Raw genomic sequence first — 20681 nt, 5'->3', positions numbered from 1 at the left:
AAGGTTTGCCACCCTCACCAGCCCATTCTCCTCCTCTTCTCCCCATTTTTCTCTCAGCCAGTTCTGGAATAAAAACGTCAGAGACAGAACAAAGGAGAGGGGGGTGACAGAGAGTGAGTGAGAGATACACAAGGAGAAGGGAAAATGGGAATCCTGGAGTTCTTCAGGGTAGAAGAGAAGAGTCCAGCTAGCATCAATGCCAGCAGAAAAAAGCCATGGCTTCCTTCCAGTGATGGCTGTACTACTGACACTGGTTCCCTCTGCAGGGCAAAGTGTTGCAGCTGCTTCATGGGGGAGAATGAGATGCCACAGTTCATAACCTAGCAGTTTTACCTTTGGGTTTGTTAATCAGTGGCATCCAATGACCTCAGGGGAAGGATGAGCAAATTCAGCTGACTTGCAGGAGGTGGGTATCCACCCTCTGGTCCTAAATCACACCCTGTTATTCCAGCTTGAAAACAAATCAGCTAAGAGCTCTGGGACACCTGCTTAATTGTTGTTCTGGCACTTCTCACTGTGCACAACCCAACCTCAAGAGAACCAGGACTGGCTGGAACTTTGCTTATATGCACTCCCCTGAAAGCCATCTGGAATGGCTCAGGGACTTCTGCCCAGACTGTGAAAGGGTGTGTGACACTCCCTCCCTTTCTTCAGCTGGACTATGGGACATCATCATCAGCAAGGTACAGTACATTCTTAATGATGAATGGGTTTCTCAGAGCTGCAGAGAGGAAGGGTCTGCAGGGCAGGAGTGAGGGGTATGGGCAGAGCTGTGTGGGGAACCCAGGACAACCTATAGGTCAGGATTAGATAAAATGAAAGCCAGAGACAAATAAATCCAAACACATGAGAGTTGCTAAGAATAACAGGAAATAAAATTTTCTTTTAATGGTTTTTTGTGTGCAGTATATGGACTCTAGTGTTCAGACAATGTCTCCCAGGGGACTCCTTTCACTACAGATTCAAGCAGCAGAATAGGTTCCCAACTCACTTCTTCAGACTGTTTTGAGTCCTAGATTTCTATATGCTGGACAGCACCTATGCAATATATTTCTGTGCCTATATACGTTTACATTTGGTTCTATATGCAGAGTGGAGACTTGGTCTCATTCGATTTCCAAGAGCTCCTTCTAATATCTGATTTCCACCCCACCCTCCTCCGCTTGTGCTAGAACCTCTACAAGACACCGATCCTTCACCACAGGAGTCAGTGGTAAAGTTGCCATTGACTCAAATGGAAAGCCAGATCAATTCTTACAGGCCCTCTCCTCCCAGAGAAAAAGGCTGCACTCTCCATAGGAAAAGTATGCCTGTGTATAGGGTGGAGCTCCACCCCCTTGTACACCTTGAAACATTCCTCTGCAGAGTGGCTCTTACTAGAGAAATTCAGCCCCTGTACATCCTGCCCCTATATAGGTCAAATCAGCCACCACATGGGGTATCTTCCCCTATATGGGAGGTGCTACAGCTTCTCCCTGTAGGTAGCAGGTATCTGAGGGCTGTAATGCAAGAGTGAACTGAGGGCCCCATGAGAGCAAAGCACTTTCCCCTGTTCATTGGAAAATACACCCAAAAATGGAGAGGCACAGCTGGAGCAGGAGAAGTGCAGTTAATAAGGACCTCTGGGGAATGAGCAGCTCACAGCTTGCGAGATCAAGCATGGGATGAGAGGTGTGAGGACCCAGCTCTCTCCACATCTGACCTGAGAAGTGATGGCAGCCGCCACCAGTGGCCAGCAGGGAGGAGACTCCATGTGGCAGCACCTGGGGAGGAGGGTGGGGGCTGCCGTTGCAACAGGCCAGGGAGCTTCTTTTGGGGGTGCGCAGTGGATGGTCTGGGTGGGGCAAGGGCATCTCTTCCTTCCTCCCTACCCTCCTCTTTCCCCTAGCAGTGATGGCTCAAACAGCATTGAGCTTCCGCAGCTGCTGGTCCTGGGGCAGGTGACAGGGAGGGCCCAGGGGCCGGCCGGAACGGCGGAGGCGTCGTGGTGGGAGACCAGCCAGCTGGCGGCAGAGCTCCTCTGAGGACAGAGCAGACACACGCACAGATCAAGTTAGGGCCTCAGCATGAAAATCAGAAGACCTTACAGATCTGCATTGCTCATATCCACAGGTCTGGGTCAGAAAGAGATAGGGAGCAGACCCCAAGGCCTTCATCTAAAGCTCATTCTGCCATCACTCTGATGCAATATATGCTGATATTGCCAGGAGCCTAGTCAGAGTAAAGACTGGGATAAAACTATGGGCTAGGTTCTGGGAAAGCCATGGGCTACTCTTTTACCCTCAGAGAGTTTTAGGTAGATTTATCCAGCTTGCTCTGGAGTAAGAACTTGCCCAGAATTTAAACAATTTGATCCCTTATTTATGGGAACACCATGGAAATTCTGGGTAAAGAGCCTTTAAAACCTATTGCAAGAACTTGCTCAAATGAATTATATTTGGATCCTGACCTGCTAATATTGCAGTGGTGATGACAAGTCCCCAGGGTAGATAAGACCTGGACCCATGGCTGGATTTTGCAGCTGCTTCCTATCTTTGTAAGAGATCAAACCAAGCCCTGGGACCTGAACTGTCAGCAGAGAAGAGTCTACAGTCCCCAAGGCCTGGCCTCCAGCAGACTCAGTAGTCAGACTCATATTCCAGCTCCAGAGGGTTGCCTGGAGCAGCCAAGTTGATGGAAACATGGTGCGATAGCCCAGGGCAGCTTGACAGATGACAGGACACCTGGAAGCAGATGCTGGATGTAGGGCCAGGATGGGGGCGGGCCTGTCAGTCATGTGCTTCTGGATTGGAGATGTGCTCAAGAACAGTGACTTGAGGGGATTAGACTATATCCAAGGGACAGATTGTCACCGGGGTAGAGGGAGGACAAAGGGAAAGGCATGATTGTATAAACAGGCCATTGCTGCAGGTCCCTCTGTGAGGGCAGGGCAGTCTAGGCTACTGGGATGAAGTCCCAAGATCAGAGGACAGGAGTGGGGTCCACCAGACTGTTACCTGCTAAGGAGCTAAGGTCAGTGGGCAGGTGAAAGCACTGGTGGGAAGGCTGGAAGCTGAGTCCCAGACTCCTTGAAGGTCAGCTTCTCCCACGACAACATCACAGAAGCCTCTGGATCACCCAATTAGAAATGTCCCTGGCAGACTATTCCAGGGGTGGGCAAATATTTGGGCTGGAGACCACTTGAGGAGTTAGGATGAGTTGTTGTGGGTGGGGGGTGTGGGGCCTCACCAGATGCTGATCCTCACCTGCCGCACGGCCCCATCCACATCTGCCCAGCTGAACATGCTCTGTCTGCAGGGGGTCCCGGGCAGGTCTCCTATGGTGCGTATTTTGCCTACTCCTGTTCTATTCAGTGGCTCATATGCAGCAGAGCAGACAGGGATAAGGCCATTCCCCCTCCACAGAGACCTCTGCCCCACCCCAACCTCTCACCTTGCATGACTTCATTCTCCTTGCAGATGATGCGAGAGCACACCTCCTTGTTGATCATGTATATGCGCCGCATGCTGCGGGGTTGCCAGAGCCACATCAGGAATGGGAGGAAGAGCAGATGGGACAACAAACAGGGAAATCATCATCACTCACAGGGCAAATGCAGATTCCAGCAGTTAAGCCCTTAGAAGGCAAAGCCACCATTGGTGTCAGCAGTTATTTGGGGCCAGTTCTAAATTGGGCCAAAGGGCAGCTGCCCAGGCAGGCAATCCAGATTGGCAGGTATAACAGGGAACCCTTACCCTGTTAAAAAAAAGTGGACTGGCCCTTTAAGGGAAGGTTTTTGTGAACCAGCCAAAGGCAGCCAGCAAGACTGAGGTTAATTAACAGCCCTGGGGGTGGGTCAGCTGACAGGGCACCTGACCAAAGGTGGGCAGGGCTTGAGCCACATATAAGCCTGGAGCTCAGCCAAACCAGGGAGTCTAGCCTTGCAAGTTAGGGGATGAGAAGTTTTATGCTAGGCTCACTTCAGAGCTGCTCCAAGGACTACCAGCAGAATACTGGTCCCTTACGAAGGAATACAGTCCTGGGTAGGGGGAGGTCTTGCTGCAAGACAGCAGGCTATCATGGTCATTTGCTATACCTAGAGTAGGTTAAATTTATTTTACAGCTGGTGTGCTTTCTCCCTTTGAATTCAACTGGTGATTTGTGGAAAGGAATAAGAGGTGGTTTTGGAGAAAGGGAGGAGGTTCAAGGACCCTGAGTGGAGAGGTTAGTCAGGAAAATCCTTGACTCGACACCGATAGTGGATATTGATGCCCTTCTGGAAGACAAACATTTTCAAGTGGAACAAAGCCAGGAGGAGGGATTTCAGCATGTGTTCTGTTAGCACTTGGCCCAGTGTAATGGAGAGGTGTTGCATCCAGACTTGATGAAGACAACCCTGAGATTCAAGGTATGGGATGACCTCCTTTATAGGATGGGGGACGGGAATAGGAGAGGAGGTGAAACAGCTACTGGTGTCCTCATGGTACCGAAGGGCCTTACTAAAAGTTGCCCACAAGCTAACCATGGAAGGATATCTCGGGAGAGATGAAATGGACTAGAATTCAGGAGAGACAGGGTTGCTTCAGGTAAAAGACTGAAGGGAAGGCATGCCCATATACCAGAAGGCAGTGCCCAGCTGCCCGTCCAGAACACCTTTGATTCCCTTCCTGCTGATTGAGACACCTTTTGAACAGGTGGCCATGGACACTGTGGGCCCACTACCAAAGAGTAGTACAGGGTATCAGCGTATTTTAAATATCATGGACTATGTGACCTGGTACCCTGAGGTGGTACCCATGTGGACCCTGTCCACACTGAAGGTAGCAGAAGAATTTTTTGAAAGTGTTTTCGTGGGTAGGACTCCCCTGAGAACTCCCCCAAGAACTACTGACAGACCAGGTAACCAATTGCATGTCCCACGTATTTGAGGGGGTAAGCAAAATGCTAGGAATTAAGCACCTGAAAACCTCAGTACAGTATACCATCCTCAAATTGATGGGTTGGCTGAATGGTTTAATCATACCCTGAAAGGTATGTTAAAAATTGTGGCAGAAGCCCCCCCTGTAAATAGGATCAGATGTTACCCCCTACTGCTATTTGCAATGCAGGAGGCACCCCTTTGAGTTTTTACCCTTTGAGTTATATGGGTGATGACCTTTGGGGGGTGGGGGGAGTCCTGGATGGGAAGACCAGTGGTATAGGAGCAGAAATCCTGTACAGTATGTAATTTGGCTAAGGGAGTTGGCTCAGCATTCTCCTGCAGTCTTCCTGGTCAGGAATTCCTCATCCCCTGGCTTGAAAGGCTAGACTCCCTGGCTTGGCTGAGCTCCAGGCTTATTCCACTCAAGCCCTGTCCACCTTTGATCAGGTGCCCTGTCAAAAGTGGCACAGAAGGAGGCCCTGAGCAATCTCAGAGGGGTCCAAGAGTGGCAAATGGCCACCTATGTTCAAGGAGCCCGGATGAGGAATTTCCAAGTTGGAGACCAGATACTAGTCTCGCTTCCTGACCAAGATCCAAAGTTGCTTGTACCCAACTTTCTAGAGTGAGTGGTACCTTGACAGAGCTCACATGAGTCAGAGCCCCAGTCAAGGTGAAATGGACACCAGAGGTGGGAAGTGCCTTCTAAGAAATAGAGGGTGCTCTGTCAGTCTCCTTTTTTGTATACACCAGGTTTTAATAAACCATTTGTGCTACAAATGGATGCATTGAACGTGGTTATTGGCACAGTCTTAATGCAGAGAGACATGAAGAAGTCTCAGTGGTATACATACGTGGGAAACTACAGCCCCAAGAAAAGACTTATGCTACAATAGCAAAAGAATGTTTGGCAATTTTAAGTGGGTGATAGAAATGCTCAGATATTATTTGTTAGCATGCCAGTTCACACTAATTGCAGACCATGCCCTGTTATGTTGGCGCCACAATATGAAGACTAACAATACAAGATTGATGAGGTTGACCCTCAGTCTACAACCATATTATTTCTCAGTAGAACATCCGCTGGGGACTTGGACTTGGAATGTGGGCGCCGACTTCTTCTCATGAAGATAGGGTCAGAGGAGGATTTAAAAAGGAGTTTAACTCCCCAAGGAAGTGGGGGTTTCTAATGTGGAACCCTTACCCTGTTACAGAAAAGCAAAATGGCCCCTTTAACCAAAGGGTTTTTTGTGAACCGGACAAAGGCAGCTGGCAAGGCTGGGGTTAATAAACAGCCCCAGAGGTGGGTCAGTTGACAGGGCACCTGATCAAAAGTGGGCAGGGCTTGAGCTACATATAAGCTGCAAGTTCAGCCCTGCAAGCCTGGGGATGAGTAACTTCTGGCCAGGAAGACAGGGTGGGGGTGTTAGGCTGACTTCAGAGCTGCTCTAAGGACTGCCAGCAGAATACTGGTTTCTTACGAAGGAATACAACCCTGGGTAAGGGCCTTGCTGCAAGACAGTAGACTATTGTGGTCATTTGCTATACCTAAAGCAGGTTAAGTTTGTTATAACCGGTGTGCTTTCTCCCTTTGAGTTCAACTGGTGGTTTGTGGAAAAGACTAAGGGGCAGCTTTGAAGGTCCCATTAGTGCCTAGGAGGCCTGTGCCTGGGAGGGGTTGAGGCAGGGGCCAAGGGGGCAGTGAGAGCCAAAATGGGCTCAGAGCCTGAGAGGGGCTGAGACAGGGCCAGGGACCTGAAGCCTGTGAAGGACTGAACCAGTGCCTGCAAAGGGTAGAAACCAGGGAGCCGATGCCCACAAGGGTAGAGAACTGGGGCCAGGGGCCTGAAGCCTGAGAAGGGCTAAGCCAGATCCCAATAGTTTGAGGCTCGGGCTGGAGCCTAGAAACCGGATTGAACAGAGTGGATCTGAGCTAAATCAGCCACAAGGGAAAAGGGGCAGAAGCCAAGTGGGCCAAGGTCCTAACAAGGGAGACTGCCTGGACAGGCAACATCTGTGAGGCATGGGCATGGTGTTAAAGGGTGGTTTGGAGCCGTGTAATAAGCTCCTAAGGCAATGGGTACCTCAGCACATACAGGCCAGGACGGCCCAACTACAGACAGACTGGGTTTGCTTTAGTGGGGCCTGGTAGGGGATCCACTGGTGAAAGAAGAATGAGGACTATATCTAGGATGAAAAGGCATCTTCCCTTTCCTAATTTAACAATTGCATCAAGGCATGGTAGGGGGGAAGGTGCCAACACCCACGGGCAGTAACAGCATTGCTTGTTTGTTGTGCTGTAGCCTACTGGTTATAGCCTATACTTGGGTAGGGGGAGATAGGAGTTCAAGACCTGCCTTCTCCTGGGGAGCTTAAGCCCACTTGTTGCCTTTTACTGTGAATGGGTCCTTATCAACTTACTGTGAAAGTGCTGAGTGCATCTTCCTGGGAAGGGAGAAACAGTTTTCTTATAACTGCTACCAGAACTGTTTGTGTATCCTCTGTTGGACAGTCACTTACTAAAGTACAGAAATAGCCTTGCAAGAGGGATCAGCACCCAGGACTGTCCCCTCTTGGGTGATAACCATGTTACAATCAGGTTCCCTCTCACATGGTCTCTTGGCCCCATGAATCTTGCACTTCTGGTTGCCCAGTGGCCTAGCTTCAAGAGCAGAAATGAAGGGGGCCCTCACACAATTGGTCCTGTAGGCTGGGGGTTATGGTGCTCTCCTAGGAGTTGGGGGGATGTAGTGTTGGATCCCCTCAGCCTGAGAAGGACCTAAAACAAGAACTCTCCTTTATGGGGGTGTACTCTGACTACTAGGCAATGGTGCCAAAAGTGGGCCCTGCCACCACCACTCATGCTCAAGAAAGAAAGCTGCTTTGGGAACTGTGCTCTGCAGAAGCAAGGCTGCTGGCAGTGGTAATCGGACATTATGCATGCTCTGTGGATACCTAATGGACTAAGGGACAGGCAGAGGCTAGCTGCAAGCTGGGTTTCAGCAGAGAGTAGACAGTCTAGATACCAGGGTGCTTGGTCTGGATCACTTACAAGTGACTGTAGCAGCCTCAGGCTATACCTGAAGGGAACTCTTCAGGACAAAAGGGAAATGCCTCCTAAATGTAGGTGCCTTGGTAGTTTTGTGGCTGCCAAAGCAAGGTCAATCTGTGTCACTTTTTGTGACTCGGGCTCCTCAGCTCCAACTAAGTCCTGCTTAGGCACCTATAATCACAATTTGGATCTGGGCCTGGCCTTTGGGGCTTCATGCAGCTTCATGCAGCTTCTCATGGCCCACGAGATAAAATAATAATTAACAACAGGGAATGTTTCACCACTTCCAAGAGGGCACGGATATTAAATTATGCTACATTAACTAATAACCTTAATAGAGCACCATTAGGTCTCACTCCTCCAACTGCTCACACAAGAGGGCAGAGCTGAACTGATGGCCCCAAGGGGATCTGAAGCTAAATTGTTTTTCATTTGTGGGTTGCATTCTTCTTACCTGGTCACACACAGGTAACTGATACATTGTTTCACAGGCTTGTGAACAGAGTACAGGCGTGTACATGGAAACTGCTCCTCCCGGCATTCTGGGAACACATACAAGCACAGATGCAAACTGTTGCCAAAAGCAGTTGTGGTCAGTCTGAGGTGAATACAGGGTACGCAAGGACTGGACACCAGCCATCAATTCAATTTGCAAAGACCTTGTAACTTGGGCTGCATCAAAACTACTGTTTATGTCAGCACTCCACAAAGTTTTGGAGCTGTGGGCTTGATCAAACTGGCTCATGTGTCCCAGGCGTCTGCTGCCACCACTTCTCACCACCGCTTGGCAGCACTGGTGTGCAAACTCCCCTTCTGCCTGGCCAAAGCAGCCCCAATGTGTAAATACCTCCCTCCACCACTGGACTGCTATGCAGTGCCAGCATGCAAAGCCCTTCCAGCTGCAGCAACACCTATGTGCAACCCCCTTCTCTACCCCTTGATCCCTGGCCATGGTGCAGCTGCCGCATGCAGAGCAATCATCTCTACCTTCCACTGCAGCGCAGGACGGGCCATGGTGCAGCATGGACAAAGTCACCTGACTGTGTGCCAGATCCAAATCTGGCTCACAGCCTAGGTGATGAAAGGTTGCATACCCAGCTCCCTGATACCTGTGAGAGACTGAGGTTCTTTAGAGAGAGGAAAGGAGAGAGACATTTTTACTCCTCCTGGATCCCCATGGAGAAGCAAGGGAACATTCTTGACTCTGGGGAACTGAGCTTGACTAAACCGGTGAAATTCCCTGATGCAGGATTGACACTACTCAGGGAGTGGAGAATGATACAGAATGGACATACTGTACGAATAGATTTAGAAATAAAATTTTCTGGCATGTTATTTAAAATACAAGTTTGTAGAGGACATGAAGTCATAGTGCTTCAGGACACAAACCAACCACTTGTCCCTTGAGGTGAGGAAGAAAATCCCCCTCACTCTATACCATAACTCTGTTCTGGACTGATCCAGTCTGAGAGTTAGTAGCTTCCCTTTGATTTAGGGCTGGATGGGATTTGGTGCCAGACAGGTGAAAGACTCCATGTCATATATTTTATGCCCCAGGCCAGTCAGCACCCCCGACTTGAGGCCTAAGATTAAATTAATTCATTAACAAGGGATTGTCTCCCCCCACCCCCGATCCCTTTAACCCCAGGACTGGACAGAAAGAGGCGATAAATGAACAGAAGGCAAGCAGAAAAACAAAACCTACCTTGTACCCCTGTCACACTGTCAGTGTCAGCCAGAACTAGAAAAAAACAAAGGATTTGCAGAGTTTGGCTCTCTGCCATAGTTCCCCCACACCAAGGATCTGCCAGGGGCCCTGCACATCAAGGACGGCAGTAGGCAGGAGGGGCTAAGGAGGCACAAGTAACAAAACTGAACATACCTTGCGGCTTTGTTGTGGCCTCAAAGTTAGCTTGAAATAGAAAACAAGACATTTGTATAGTTAGGGGTTATTTGCCATCAGTCCCAAAGAAAAAGTGAGCAGAAGGGAATCTCAAGTGGGGTAGCCTTCAAAGGGGCAGCACTACCTCTGACCGTGCAGCATGTCCTATGGTACTGGCCCTGGTATTCCCCAAGTACAGAGCAGAGGTTGGTTAATGTTCCTTCAAAACTTCGGGCACCTTGGACCCTGATAAAACAGTACCTTGTGGAGTCTGCCTCAGGTATTCACTCAGTGACACATCAAAAGGGAGCTCAAATGCCTTCTGAGAGATGGCTTGCCATAAGTATTGCTGTGAGAGCTGAGGTCATCTTATTCCCCTGCCCTGTTGTCAAACAGGCACCAGTGCTGTCAACAGCCAGGGCCACAGACCAACGGTGAGCACAAGGAGAGGAGAATCTCTGGGGCAGCGATTCACAACCAGGGTGGTGTGAGATACTTTTGGGGGTGCTACAGGGTGCTGTGGAACATTAGCACCGTTGGATATGCAAAAAAACCTATGCATGATTCACAAGACAAACTTAGAGATTTTCATTGGAATCCAGTGTGAAAACCATTCTACCTTGCTTTGGTCTTTCTGAGTTTTTGGCAACAGAGGAATTGCTCTATTATTTTTCTGTAGTCAACAAGCGAGTGAAAGCTAAGAGTTGGCATTTTCTGAGGGTTGCCTTGAGCCCAACAAGGTTGAAAACCACTGCTTTAGGGAGCTGCAGAAGGAGTGAGGGGCTGATCCTGGCAAAGGGAGACTCTGAGCATGGGGAGGAGGGGAAAGCTGGGTGTCTTGCAGCTGGGATGGGATGAGAAGTCAGAGGCGGCCCTGAGCTGCCTTGCTTTAATCAGAGGAGTGAACTCACCAGGACTAACTGTCGGAGATCCTGGATACAACCCAGCTGGAAAAGGAAAGACAGTTCTGCGTTGAGCCTTTGGTCCCCTACAGAGCTGGCAGCAGTCGGATGGTAGGGCCCCAGGCCAATCCAGTGTATTCACATACTTGGTGTCCCTCCCCTCTCCCACCAGCTCTCTAGGGGCTAGCCTTGGCAGTGCATGCTGCCCACCTCACCAAGCCAGTGCTGATCCAGCGTCAGCGTCCCTCTGTGTCACTCATTCTTCTGCCCCCACCCATGAAGCTTTTCCTCCAGGAATTCATGTCTCTCTCTCCTTCCCTGGCTGCTAATCACAGCCTCCCATGTCTTTTTTTTTAATTTTGTGTCTTGGGCCAAATCAGTTCTGAATTCTGTCGACTGAGCAGAGCTCAATCATTCAAGTCTATGTAGTGCTACCACCAGCAAGTATCCTCCCTCCCAGATTTTTCTGGGGCTTCAGATACTCCCAAATCCAAGGCAGGCATCCTACATGCAAGCCCCAAGCCCAGAGGCCTTGGAGTTCAGGTGCCTCCTAGTCGTACTTGCCCCTAACCAAAAGGCCAAAGGAGCAACGTAGAGGGAAAGCCTGAGAGCAATTCCCCATCACCATAAATTGCATAGCCTATATATCCTCGCATTTGGAGGCATTTGTAGACTCACAGGGGTCAGCCTGCCTGCAGTGCCTCACACTGTCCTTGCTGTACCCCAAAGTGGCCGCTAGTTGTCAGCAAACGCGCACTAGTAATCTGTCACCACAGCCCACATGCCAGTGAGTCCAGCCAAATCCTGCCTCTGTTGTGCCACCCTTCTTCCCTGCAGTGGTCCCCTGCTCAAACCGCACTTCTAATGCTCCCTATCTTGCCTCCCCCCTGCCCCTTGCCCTCCCCCAGGAGGTCAGGATGTCCTGTGTACATTGTCTAGATCAAGCACCAAATGGCATCCCCCCAGGAAACCACCCCAAACACCTCCTCCTTGTGAGGAACACAGTGAGAGTAGCGATCCAGAGCTGCAATGTAATGGCCTCTATGGAGGTACTGAGGGGAAAGGAGGCTCTGAAGGGTCATACAGCTGGGAACAACACCAAGCCAGGAATGAGAGGCTCTGAACCCTCTCTGCTTTGCTTGGAGAGATGAACTCACCAGATCTTGCAGTGGAGGGTCCTTGCTCATCTGCCTCTGGAAAAAAGAGAGAAAGCTCTAAATGATCTTGTTAGTCCCTTACTGAGTTAGCTATGGCAGGCCCTTGAGAGAGTGCTAATGACCCAGTAAAGACTTGTGGTGTATCATTGCCCAGTCTCAATGACTGGGCTGGCATCTCCTAGTCCAGTGGTTCTTAACCTTTTTTGTATCAGGACCCATTTGTAAATGTTGAAGGCCAGTCTCAACCCAGTGCCCCTCACTCCCAACCCGCTGCCCCCAGGCTCCAGCTCCCTAGTGTGTGGGGTGGGGAGTGGGTGTATGGGACTTTGGGGCGGGGGGGAACAAGCAGCCCCTTGCAGGCTGGAACTCTGCCAGCCTGCAAGGGGAAATGCACAATTTCCCACATTTTTGTCCTTTAAAGAAGAATCCATTTTTAAAGTTTGCTTATCTATTTTTAACGTTTGTTCGCGCCCCTTTCATATATTCTTGTGACCCAATTTTGGGCTGCGACCCACGGGTTGAGAAATGCTGTCCTAGGGTACATGGTGCACTGAGCCTTAGGTGCAAAACTGCACTGAACTCTGGACCCAGCTACCAACTTCCCAGCTTTGGGCTACCTTGGGTGGCCAGATTGCAGACAGAGACCTCAGGTTCAGGAGCCCACGCTGCTGCAGCATGCCCTTCAGGGTCATACAGGGGACTGCTCCCTAGCCTAGGTTGTTAGGCACTGGAATTCCCCTATAGAGGAAAACAGATTGCCAGGCAAGGGGCAACATGTGGCAGTAAAGTACCCCCACTTCTTTGCTCTACCCCAGGGGTTTTCAACTTTTTTGGATCAGTGTACCCCCAGCAGCCAGACGTGGAGCAGTGTACCCCTGGTGGCCAGGCATGGACTGGGGAGGGGGGTGTGCGTGACCAGACATGGAGCTGGGGCTGGGCGAGGAACACAGCTGGATGTGCACGGGATAGTGCGTGGCGACACTCTGTCCCCACCCACCTGTGCATACCCCCTTGGGGTATCTCAAGTACTCCTGCTCTACCCAAAAGTTTCACAGCCCTGTTACAGAACAGTTTCACAGCCCTGTACCAGCCAAGCAGCCTCCAAGGCAGCCCCAGGCAGAGTGCATTGCAGGAATGCTGCAGTGAGTTCACCATGGGACAGATGGCTGAGGGGAAGGCCTGCCACCTGAGGGAGAAGGCATGGTCACGGAGCTCCCTGTGTTTCCACAGCACTGTACAAGCACAAATTCAGGTATCCTCTTGCCTCTTTTGGCAGGTAAGTCCCTATCATCGTCCTTCTGTAAGGATGGGGAAACTGAGGCACAGAGCTATATGACGACTTGCCCAAAGCTCTAGGGTGAGTCAGTAGCCAAGCCAGGGACAGGCTCTGGGTCTCCATAGTTCAGCATGATTCCACCACTAGTTCATTCTGTTCCCAGCAACATGTCCCTGCTCTGCACAATTGGGTTTCACTGAGGCAACAATTTGGTTCCCCTCACTTCTGGATTTTAGAGAGTGACTCAAACCTATCAACACCCTGCCCAGCTGCACCTCTGACTGCACCCTCCTAGCCTTGCCCCTCCAGGCCATGTCTGTCTCTTGAAGCTTCTACCTCCTTCTCTGAGATCTGGCCTTTGGTTTGTGCCTACTCACCTACAGCTATTGTCCAGCTCACCTCCTGCCACCTCTTCTTTAACTCTCTGACAGGCCTCTCATCCCTCTCCCATCCATTCAAACTCCAGCCACAAAGGGCATGGTATGCCATATTTACTACACCATCCCCTTTTTCGGATCCCTCCTGTGGTTCCTGAATCAAATCATAATCACGTCCTTGTCATTACAGGCCTGTCAAAGGGCTGCCTCCTCCTCTGTAAATGCCTTTGTCCCTGGCTTGTTTACTTTTCATTCCATCCAGGAAGAGCACACACCAACTGCTGCAGCTTTCTTAGTCTGACGAAGGGTTTTTGAACCTGAAAGCTTGCTTAATAACTATTCTCCAACCATTTGGGTTGGTCTAATAAAAGATATCAAATTCACCCAAGGAACCTTGTCTGCCTATATCCTTAGACCAACACGGCTACAACCTAAACCCCTTGTCTCTTCCTGCATTCTTTTCATTGCCCAGGACACCAACCTCACCACCCTTTTTAGGCACCTCTCCATCTTGCATTTCTGTAACTTCTTCTAGGCCACCCCATCCACCAGGAACTTCCTTCCTCAGTTAATCCATAAAACTGTTACCTTTTCCTCTCCTGAGTTCCTGCTTGGCACTCCCACCGTCACAAACTGTCAGATGACAGTCACTACTCATGCAGGGATTTAAAATAATGAAAAGGTTAAAGATCAGACACAGCCGGGCAAACCCATCAGGCTGGTGTGTTTAGGACAGTGGCTCCCAACCTTGGGTTGTGACCCAAGTCAAGGTCGTGGGAGGTCTGCCCCTCCTGCCTGTGGGGCTCTCCCGGCACATGGTCTGTACAGATCTCGCTGCTGCTGCCCCCTGCAATCCCAGCCCAGCTCAGTCTCTGCTGGTGCCACCGGGCATAATTGAGTTGGTGGCAGGGGTCGTGACCTAGATTTAGGGTCGCAGCAAAAAAAGGTTGGGAGCCACTGGTTTAGGGCATATCAGGTTCTGTAGCCAATGCACACATGTGAGTGATGGGGCCAGCATCACGTTCAGTGGCCTTGGGCTTCGCAGCCCAAATGAACAGGTGCTAATTTACAGCTGAGTCAATGGAGGGTGGCCCCAGCATAAGGCTCAAATTCACACTTCTGGATTGGTAGCATGGCATTTTACCTGCTCATCCATCACATCTCGTATCATAATACACCTAGTGACTCTGAACAGACTAGTTGCACACAGGGCTAGTCCGTGTAACTGCTATTGCTGCAGCACCTATGTCTTTCCTACCCTCTTCCCTCTATTTATGACCACCACCTCAGGTTTGTGGTGTCTGTAAGCTTTTTGGGCAAGGACTGTCTCTTACCCCATGCATGTACAGCACCTAGCACATAGGAACAGTGATCTCAATGTCCATGTAATTAAAAATAGCAACCCTGCCTGGAGTGGATCCTAGAAGCTGTATGATGCTGTGGAGCCAAGCTTCATGGCAGCTGAGGCCAGGAAATAGTGTGCCATTTGCAGAGAGTGCGAATATTGATCAAGACACTGGGGCCAAAGAACCTATTCCTGCATGAAGATCCCTGGGGTTTAATCCCTGTTGTAAGCTTCACCCGAAAGGAAGCACCTCAAACCGAAGGGCCTCCTACGAGCATGAAGGAGTACTAGGGCACTTCCCACTGAGCAGCCAGCATCCAGATTTCCCAATGCTCAGGACCAGCCAGGCCCAATCTCTAATGAGCCTGCAGCTTGAGTGGGTGTAATTACAATGCATCTCCCTGCACCACATGACCCACACACTCCTGTATGTGCGTGCACACCATTTATGGCAGACCAGACAGCACTTACTGATTGTTGATTGTCCATTGACTACTTGTGGAAACCAGTCTGCAAGAGAAGAGGGGACAGGGCAGAGGTCAGAGCATAGGATTTGCATAGGCTAGAACACTGTTTTTTAACATTTTTCATTTGCAGACCCCTAACATTTTTTGCAAAGAGGTGCAAATTTGTAAATTTTGCAAATTTTGAATGGTGGTGCGTGATTGTAGTCTTCTTTCACAGACCCCTTAAACATAATCTGCGGACCCCCAAGGGTATGTGGACCACAGGTTGAAGACCACCGGGCTAGAAACATTTATGAAACACTTGGAAGAGCTGGTGTATGGTGTATGGGAGGCCACTGCCCTCTACTGGAGGGGAGGAGAACCACTCAATTCTGTGGATTATTCAGTTCTTTGCAGATTCTTGGAGTGAGCAGATCTGGACACTGCGCCTGCTGAACCTGTGAACATCTGAGGTGGCAGTGTGGCCTGGAGGAACACTAGCAAGCACTCCCCAGCCACACGGGAATAGTGGCTTGCTCCAAACCTGGAAATACAGTGGTGAGGCTGCTCCAGGAGGCATCTCCAGTGGCCACTCAAACACTGGACATCAAGGGCTTGTGAGTGGCTGCAGAGGGATGTCCCAGCACATCTTCTCCACTTGAATTGCAGGTGGGACTGGTGTGGGGTTGCCCTAGCTGGGGCCACTGCTATCAGTACAGTGCAAACTGCCCCTGACAGGCACTCTTGAGGAGAAGCCATACACTCCTTAGTGGTCACAGGTTTGTTCACAGATTCTGAATTTCTCCAGGACCCATCTGAGGACTTGGTTGCATTTTACAAACAGTAACAAATTGCATGGCACAGCCCTCTCTTAGGCAGGTCAGGATCAAGCTACAGAAGAGGCAGTAAGGTATAGATAGAGGATGTGACTTCCCAAAGCCACAGAACAAGCCATTAGCTGTTCAGGCAAGTGCAGTCTGCAGGTGGCTAGCCTTTCCTTCTGTGTAGAGACTCCCACGCTCCCACTTACCCCCTCCCTTGGTATATTGCATAGTGAGAATGATGGAGGCTGACTGTGCAGTCCAGTGACACAGAGATGGAACTGAAATGGAGTTACCCTGGTTGCTTTTCAGACTGGAAAGGGTGAGATTAGTACTGCCTCAGGCAGTCAGAAATGGGAAGAGATTTTCTGCTTAGCATAGGAAGAGGAACGTGTCTGTATGACTGTGCTGGGGAAAGGACACAGTTGGCAGGAAAAGGCTGGGAAGAGTTGGAATAGCCCACTGTAGAGGGTACCCTGATGATCCTGTCTTTGCCCTTGGCCTGTCTGGCCTGCCTCTAGCTAACAACCAGGGGCTTTGCATGTGTGAAGACTACAGAACTAAGTCTGTAAAACCCTCTTTAAGTCCCAATGCAATAGCAGTTATTTGTATCTTGCAAGGAAACACTTGAACCCTGGCCACAGCTCTACTCAACTGCATTACAGGGCACCTACACATGTGCCTGACACTTCTGATGCATGCTGCAGACTTGATAAATCAACTTGTCTGAAGCATGCTAATTAGAACGCTCTAGCAGCCTTGGCATCTCATGTATTCAGCGTCCCTGCGCTTCAGAATTGCAGCAGGAGTGCTTTAACTAAAGCTCATCAAACAAAATTTAGTTAAAGCACCCCCACTGTCTCTTTTGAAGCATGGGGCACTGAATACACAAGAGCAGCTCCTGAAAGCTGCTTCAATTAAAGCTCCCCCTTCTCCCCACATGTAAAGACCCTGTACAGAGTCCAGATATTCCAGGTCCTTCATTGCCTAGTCTGTCCCTGTGTCCATGGAAAAACTGGGGATGTAGCCTTTCTGCTTTCTTTGTGATATGAAAGGAAGACCTGAAGCTCTAAATGTTTTTATGCTTTTTGTTGTTTTTTTTTCAATTCTGTTTATTTTTCATTAAGAATTCAGGGCTTTTCTCACCTGTTCTTCCAAAAGACCCTAAGGAAGGGGTGTCAAACATCTGGCCTGGAGAGGTGGGTCATCCAGCCCACCGGGCTTCTAAAAGGCAGAACCATTCACCTCCATGGGCCACATTTGGCTGGGGAGCTTGTTGCCATGGGTGCCAGGGCCCCTGTAAGGGTGGTGTTAATCCCTGCTGTTCCAGCACAGCTCCAGAACCCAGGGAGTCACTTGACTCCCTCCCCACCCCACTTATGCTTTGCTGAAAATGGAGATTTTAGTCACCCCAAAATCAGCACTAGAGGAAAGGGTGTGTGGGGGGGTGGAATGGCAGCAATGTTAACTTTCTGGTTCTAGAGCTGCCTCGTAACAGTAGCTCTGGCAGCTTCAGGGATTACTGTCCATGGGTCCTCCAGCCTGCAAGAAGCCCTGCTATCTAGGTCTGATTCAGAAGAAGCTCCACAGTCGGAATATAGTCCACAGGACCCAATAAGTCTGATGCCCTGGCTCTAAGGACATCTGGTCTGGATGTAAGGTCACTGAGACCCCTGAGCAACTGAGAAGGGCAGGGACTTTGTATTAGGCTATTTAAATCTCTTTGGTTTGGGATGCACAAGGCTAACAAAATGTTAGGAGTGCATTGTCAAATCTGTTCCCAGTTCCAGAAGGCTCCTACTTGAATTCTCTAGATCTCCAACTAGCCCTTTAGCAAAGCATGGCCATAAGCTTTGTGTCTTCTACGGTGCCTGCTTATGGGACAAAGCACTATTTGGAATAGGAACAAGACTGAGATGCATCCAAGATCCACAAATGTAATAGGGAAGTTCTCGTCTGAAGGCCACCCTCTCAGCACAGGCTGGGCACTCATGATGAGTGAGGAGAGGAGACCAGAAAGTAATAGATGTGGATGCAGCTGATGGTCTTCCCCCCGCTTCCCCTTCCATACCCAGTCCCTGGTTTTCTCCGCCCTAGATGCAGCTCCCTCCTTTATAATGGAATTGTCCCTCAGTCTCTGCTCCAGTCTCACCAGTTTACTCTGCTCTTTGTGGCTGCCTTCTACAAATTTGGTTTCCTCTGCAGATGTTAATCCTCCCTGAATTTACCACACAGAATATTTGAGCCAGCAGAGATACAAAGTAACCAGAAAAGGGGGCAGAAAAACTAGGCTTAATTGACCAATAAAACTGGGAACTCAGCAGCTGGGAATTGGGAATGATGAGGAAGAAGCTTTGGAGGCTGAAGAATGGCAGGCATGTCACTGTTGTGAGAACAAGCTCCATGCACCATCTAGAGATGCTCTGCAGACTAGATCCAAGACACTACCATAGGCAGCACCTGGCAGGCACTGGTTACCAAATGTCTCTGCTGCCCCTGTCAACTCCCATGGAGGATGCAGCGTGCTCACCACAAAGCACATATTGCAGCTGACCCCCTCCCTAAACACTGGCCCTGGACTCCAAGGGGCAGGGATGGATTCATGTACAGTCCTAGAGGGCCGGGGCCCATGATCTCCTGCAGCAGAAGACCCCACTGGTGGAGCTCCCACCACTGCTGTTTTTCTACAGATGCAGCTCAGACTGCTGGCTGTTGAATGATTTGTGCCATCATTGCCATACAGAGAGGGGGGCAATGCCAGCCCAGTCCTGCAGGGGGTGCTTCGTACTGGCTATTTTCTAATCTGGGTGGTAAACAAAGCAATCTTCTTTGGGCCCCATACTTCTTGGGCTCAGGGCCCCAAGAATTCTTAATCCGTCCCTACCAAGGGGCACCTGTCTATATGAGAGGAAAACTGAGCCCATGTTATCAAGAGGGGCTCTCCACTGATTCCTCTCTGCAGGCCACTGCCAATTTCTATGCAGCCCACCTGGTGGGCAGAGTGATAGCTACTTGGCAAAGTGGCCCTATCTTGTCTCCTGGTATCTCCCCACTGCTTACTCCTTGGACCTTATGAGGAAAGGGAGAACACTGGCCCTGCTCACTGCTTTCCAGGCTTCACTGCCTCACAATCCCTCCTCCCTTCCCTCTCCTCTTCTGCACTCTTCCCTTTTCCTCCCCTTCACTCTCCTTTGGAGGGTGTGGGTCTTCTCTTGTCCCACGCAAGAGGAGGAGTGTGCGGGCAGTGGTCCCTGGTGAATTTCTGAGGAGCAAGGAAAGGGGAAAGAGCCCTGAAGTCACTTCCGGGGTCAGGGGGGTTAGAGGGACACTCACCACCCGGGGGCACAGAAAGAGCTATGATGCACAGCAGCGTGCGGGCTCCCAGGGTCATCATCACTGCAAAGCAGAAGAAAGAGAAATTCAATGAAAGTCAAACACAAGCCATGGGGAGGTCTATCCCCGGTGGCATGGACACTCTTCTCACCCACTGACCACCTCAAACGTGTGCCTTCTCGTCCTCCCTCCCTCCAGCTATCTCCCACTATCTCTGCCTTCTCACATCTTCAGCTGCTGCCCAGGCACTTTGGAGTGGACAGAATGCTCTGTTTACCTGCTTTCTTTAACCTCCATCCTCCTTTCCTCTCTTTCTTTCCCTCCCACTTCTCTCTCTCTCTCCTTCTAACCAGCCATCTAACCTTTCTCTTTTTCTTGCCTGTACTGTCATTTTATTGACAGGAGCCAAGAGAAAAGTTCTTCATCATAACACGCTCCCCCCCTCCCCCCGCCCAAAAAAACCCCAAACAAACAAACCAAACCAACAACAACAACAACAAAAACTTACTTGCTGGGCTAGCAAGGAAAGGGATGGGATCCCTGTCACTGAGTGCTGTCCACTGCCTCTGCTCCCTTCAGCTGCAGACGTTGTCTCTTCCCGCTTTGGCTGGTCCCCCATTTGGCCAGAGTGTAAGCCATAGGCAGCCACTCCCAGAAAACGTTCCACTGTTAGTTGTCTTCAAAATACAATTTTGAAGAAAAGTGGAGCCAAAGAATAGGACTTGGTGTCATAATGCAGATGGAATGAGGGGGGAGCGAGCCGAAGAGGCCCACACCCTCATTCCAGAGTTTATTAGGATCCAGAGGGAGCCAGCTCCTCCCGCTCCCTCTGGACAGTCCAGCACCGGGCCGGGTTCCCAGTGCCTGTGTTAGACCCTTGTGTCCTGTTCCATGCTGCCCTCCAGTACAGGCCTCCTTTCCTCCCTGCCTTGCCCTCCCTCTGGCCCTCTCACTGCTCAGCTCTCCTTGCTGAGCTGCCTGCTCTTACCCATCCCCTCCATGTGCCTCTCTCACTGCCTGCCTATTACTCTCCAATATGTTGGAGGACTGCAAAGTACTCACCTGGATTTTCCTGACTGTAATTTAAATGTTATGTAAAAACTCCAAAATGCATAGAGATCCCAACTGTCATTCTCACCCGGCTGAAGGAACAGCCTTCCTGCAACCCACCAATATACCATTCTGTCCTAATT

General features: G+C 50.2%; 1 protein-coding gene across 2 annotated transcripts; it reads right to left on the bottom strand.

Moving 5' to 3' along the window:
* Positions 1-857: 857 nt before the first annotated feature.
* MFAP5 (microfibril associated protein 5) lies at positions 858-20274 on the bottom strand. 2 transcript variants are annotated; one of them, XM_014600752.3, is made up of 10 exons: positions 19997-20250; positions 19489-19551; positions 15360-15398; positions 11891-11926; positions 10743-10778; positions 9832-9861; positions 9655-9690; positions 8404-8491; positions 3433-3506; positions 858-2020 (listed from the first exon to the last, which is right to left on the bottom strand). In XM_014600752.3, coding segments are annotated over exons 1-10 (525 nt in total). In that variant the 5' UTR covers positions 19998-20250; the 3' UTR covers positions 858-1898. The 2 variants fall into 2 exon arrangements, with proteins under 2 accessions (XP_014456238.1, XP_006270662.1); XM_006270600.4 differs by lacking the exon at positions 10743-10778 and having other exon boundaries at positions 19997-20274.
* Positions 20275-20681: the final 407 nt, after the last annotated feature.

The sequence above is a fragment of the Alligator mississippiensis genome, chromosome 4 (genome assembly GCF_030867095.1).
Source record: "Alligator mississippiensis isolate rAllMis1 chromosome 4, rAllMis1, whole genome shotgun sequence".
NCBI classification, from domain to species: domain Eukaryota; kingdom Metazoa; phylum Chordata; order Crocodylia; family Alligatoridae; genus Alligator; species Alligator mississippiensis.
The sequence above is the reverse complement of the archived record's forward strand: the minus strand, read 5'-3'. Positions and strand labels throughout refer to the sequence as shown.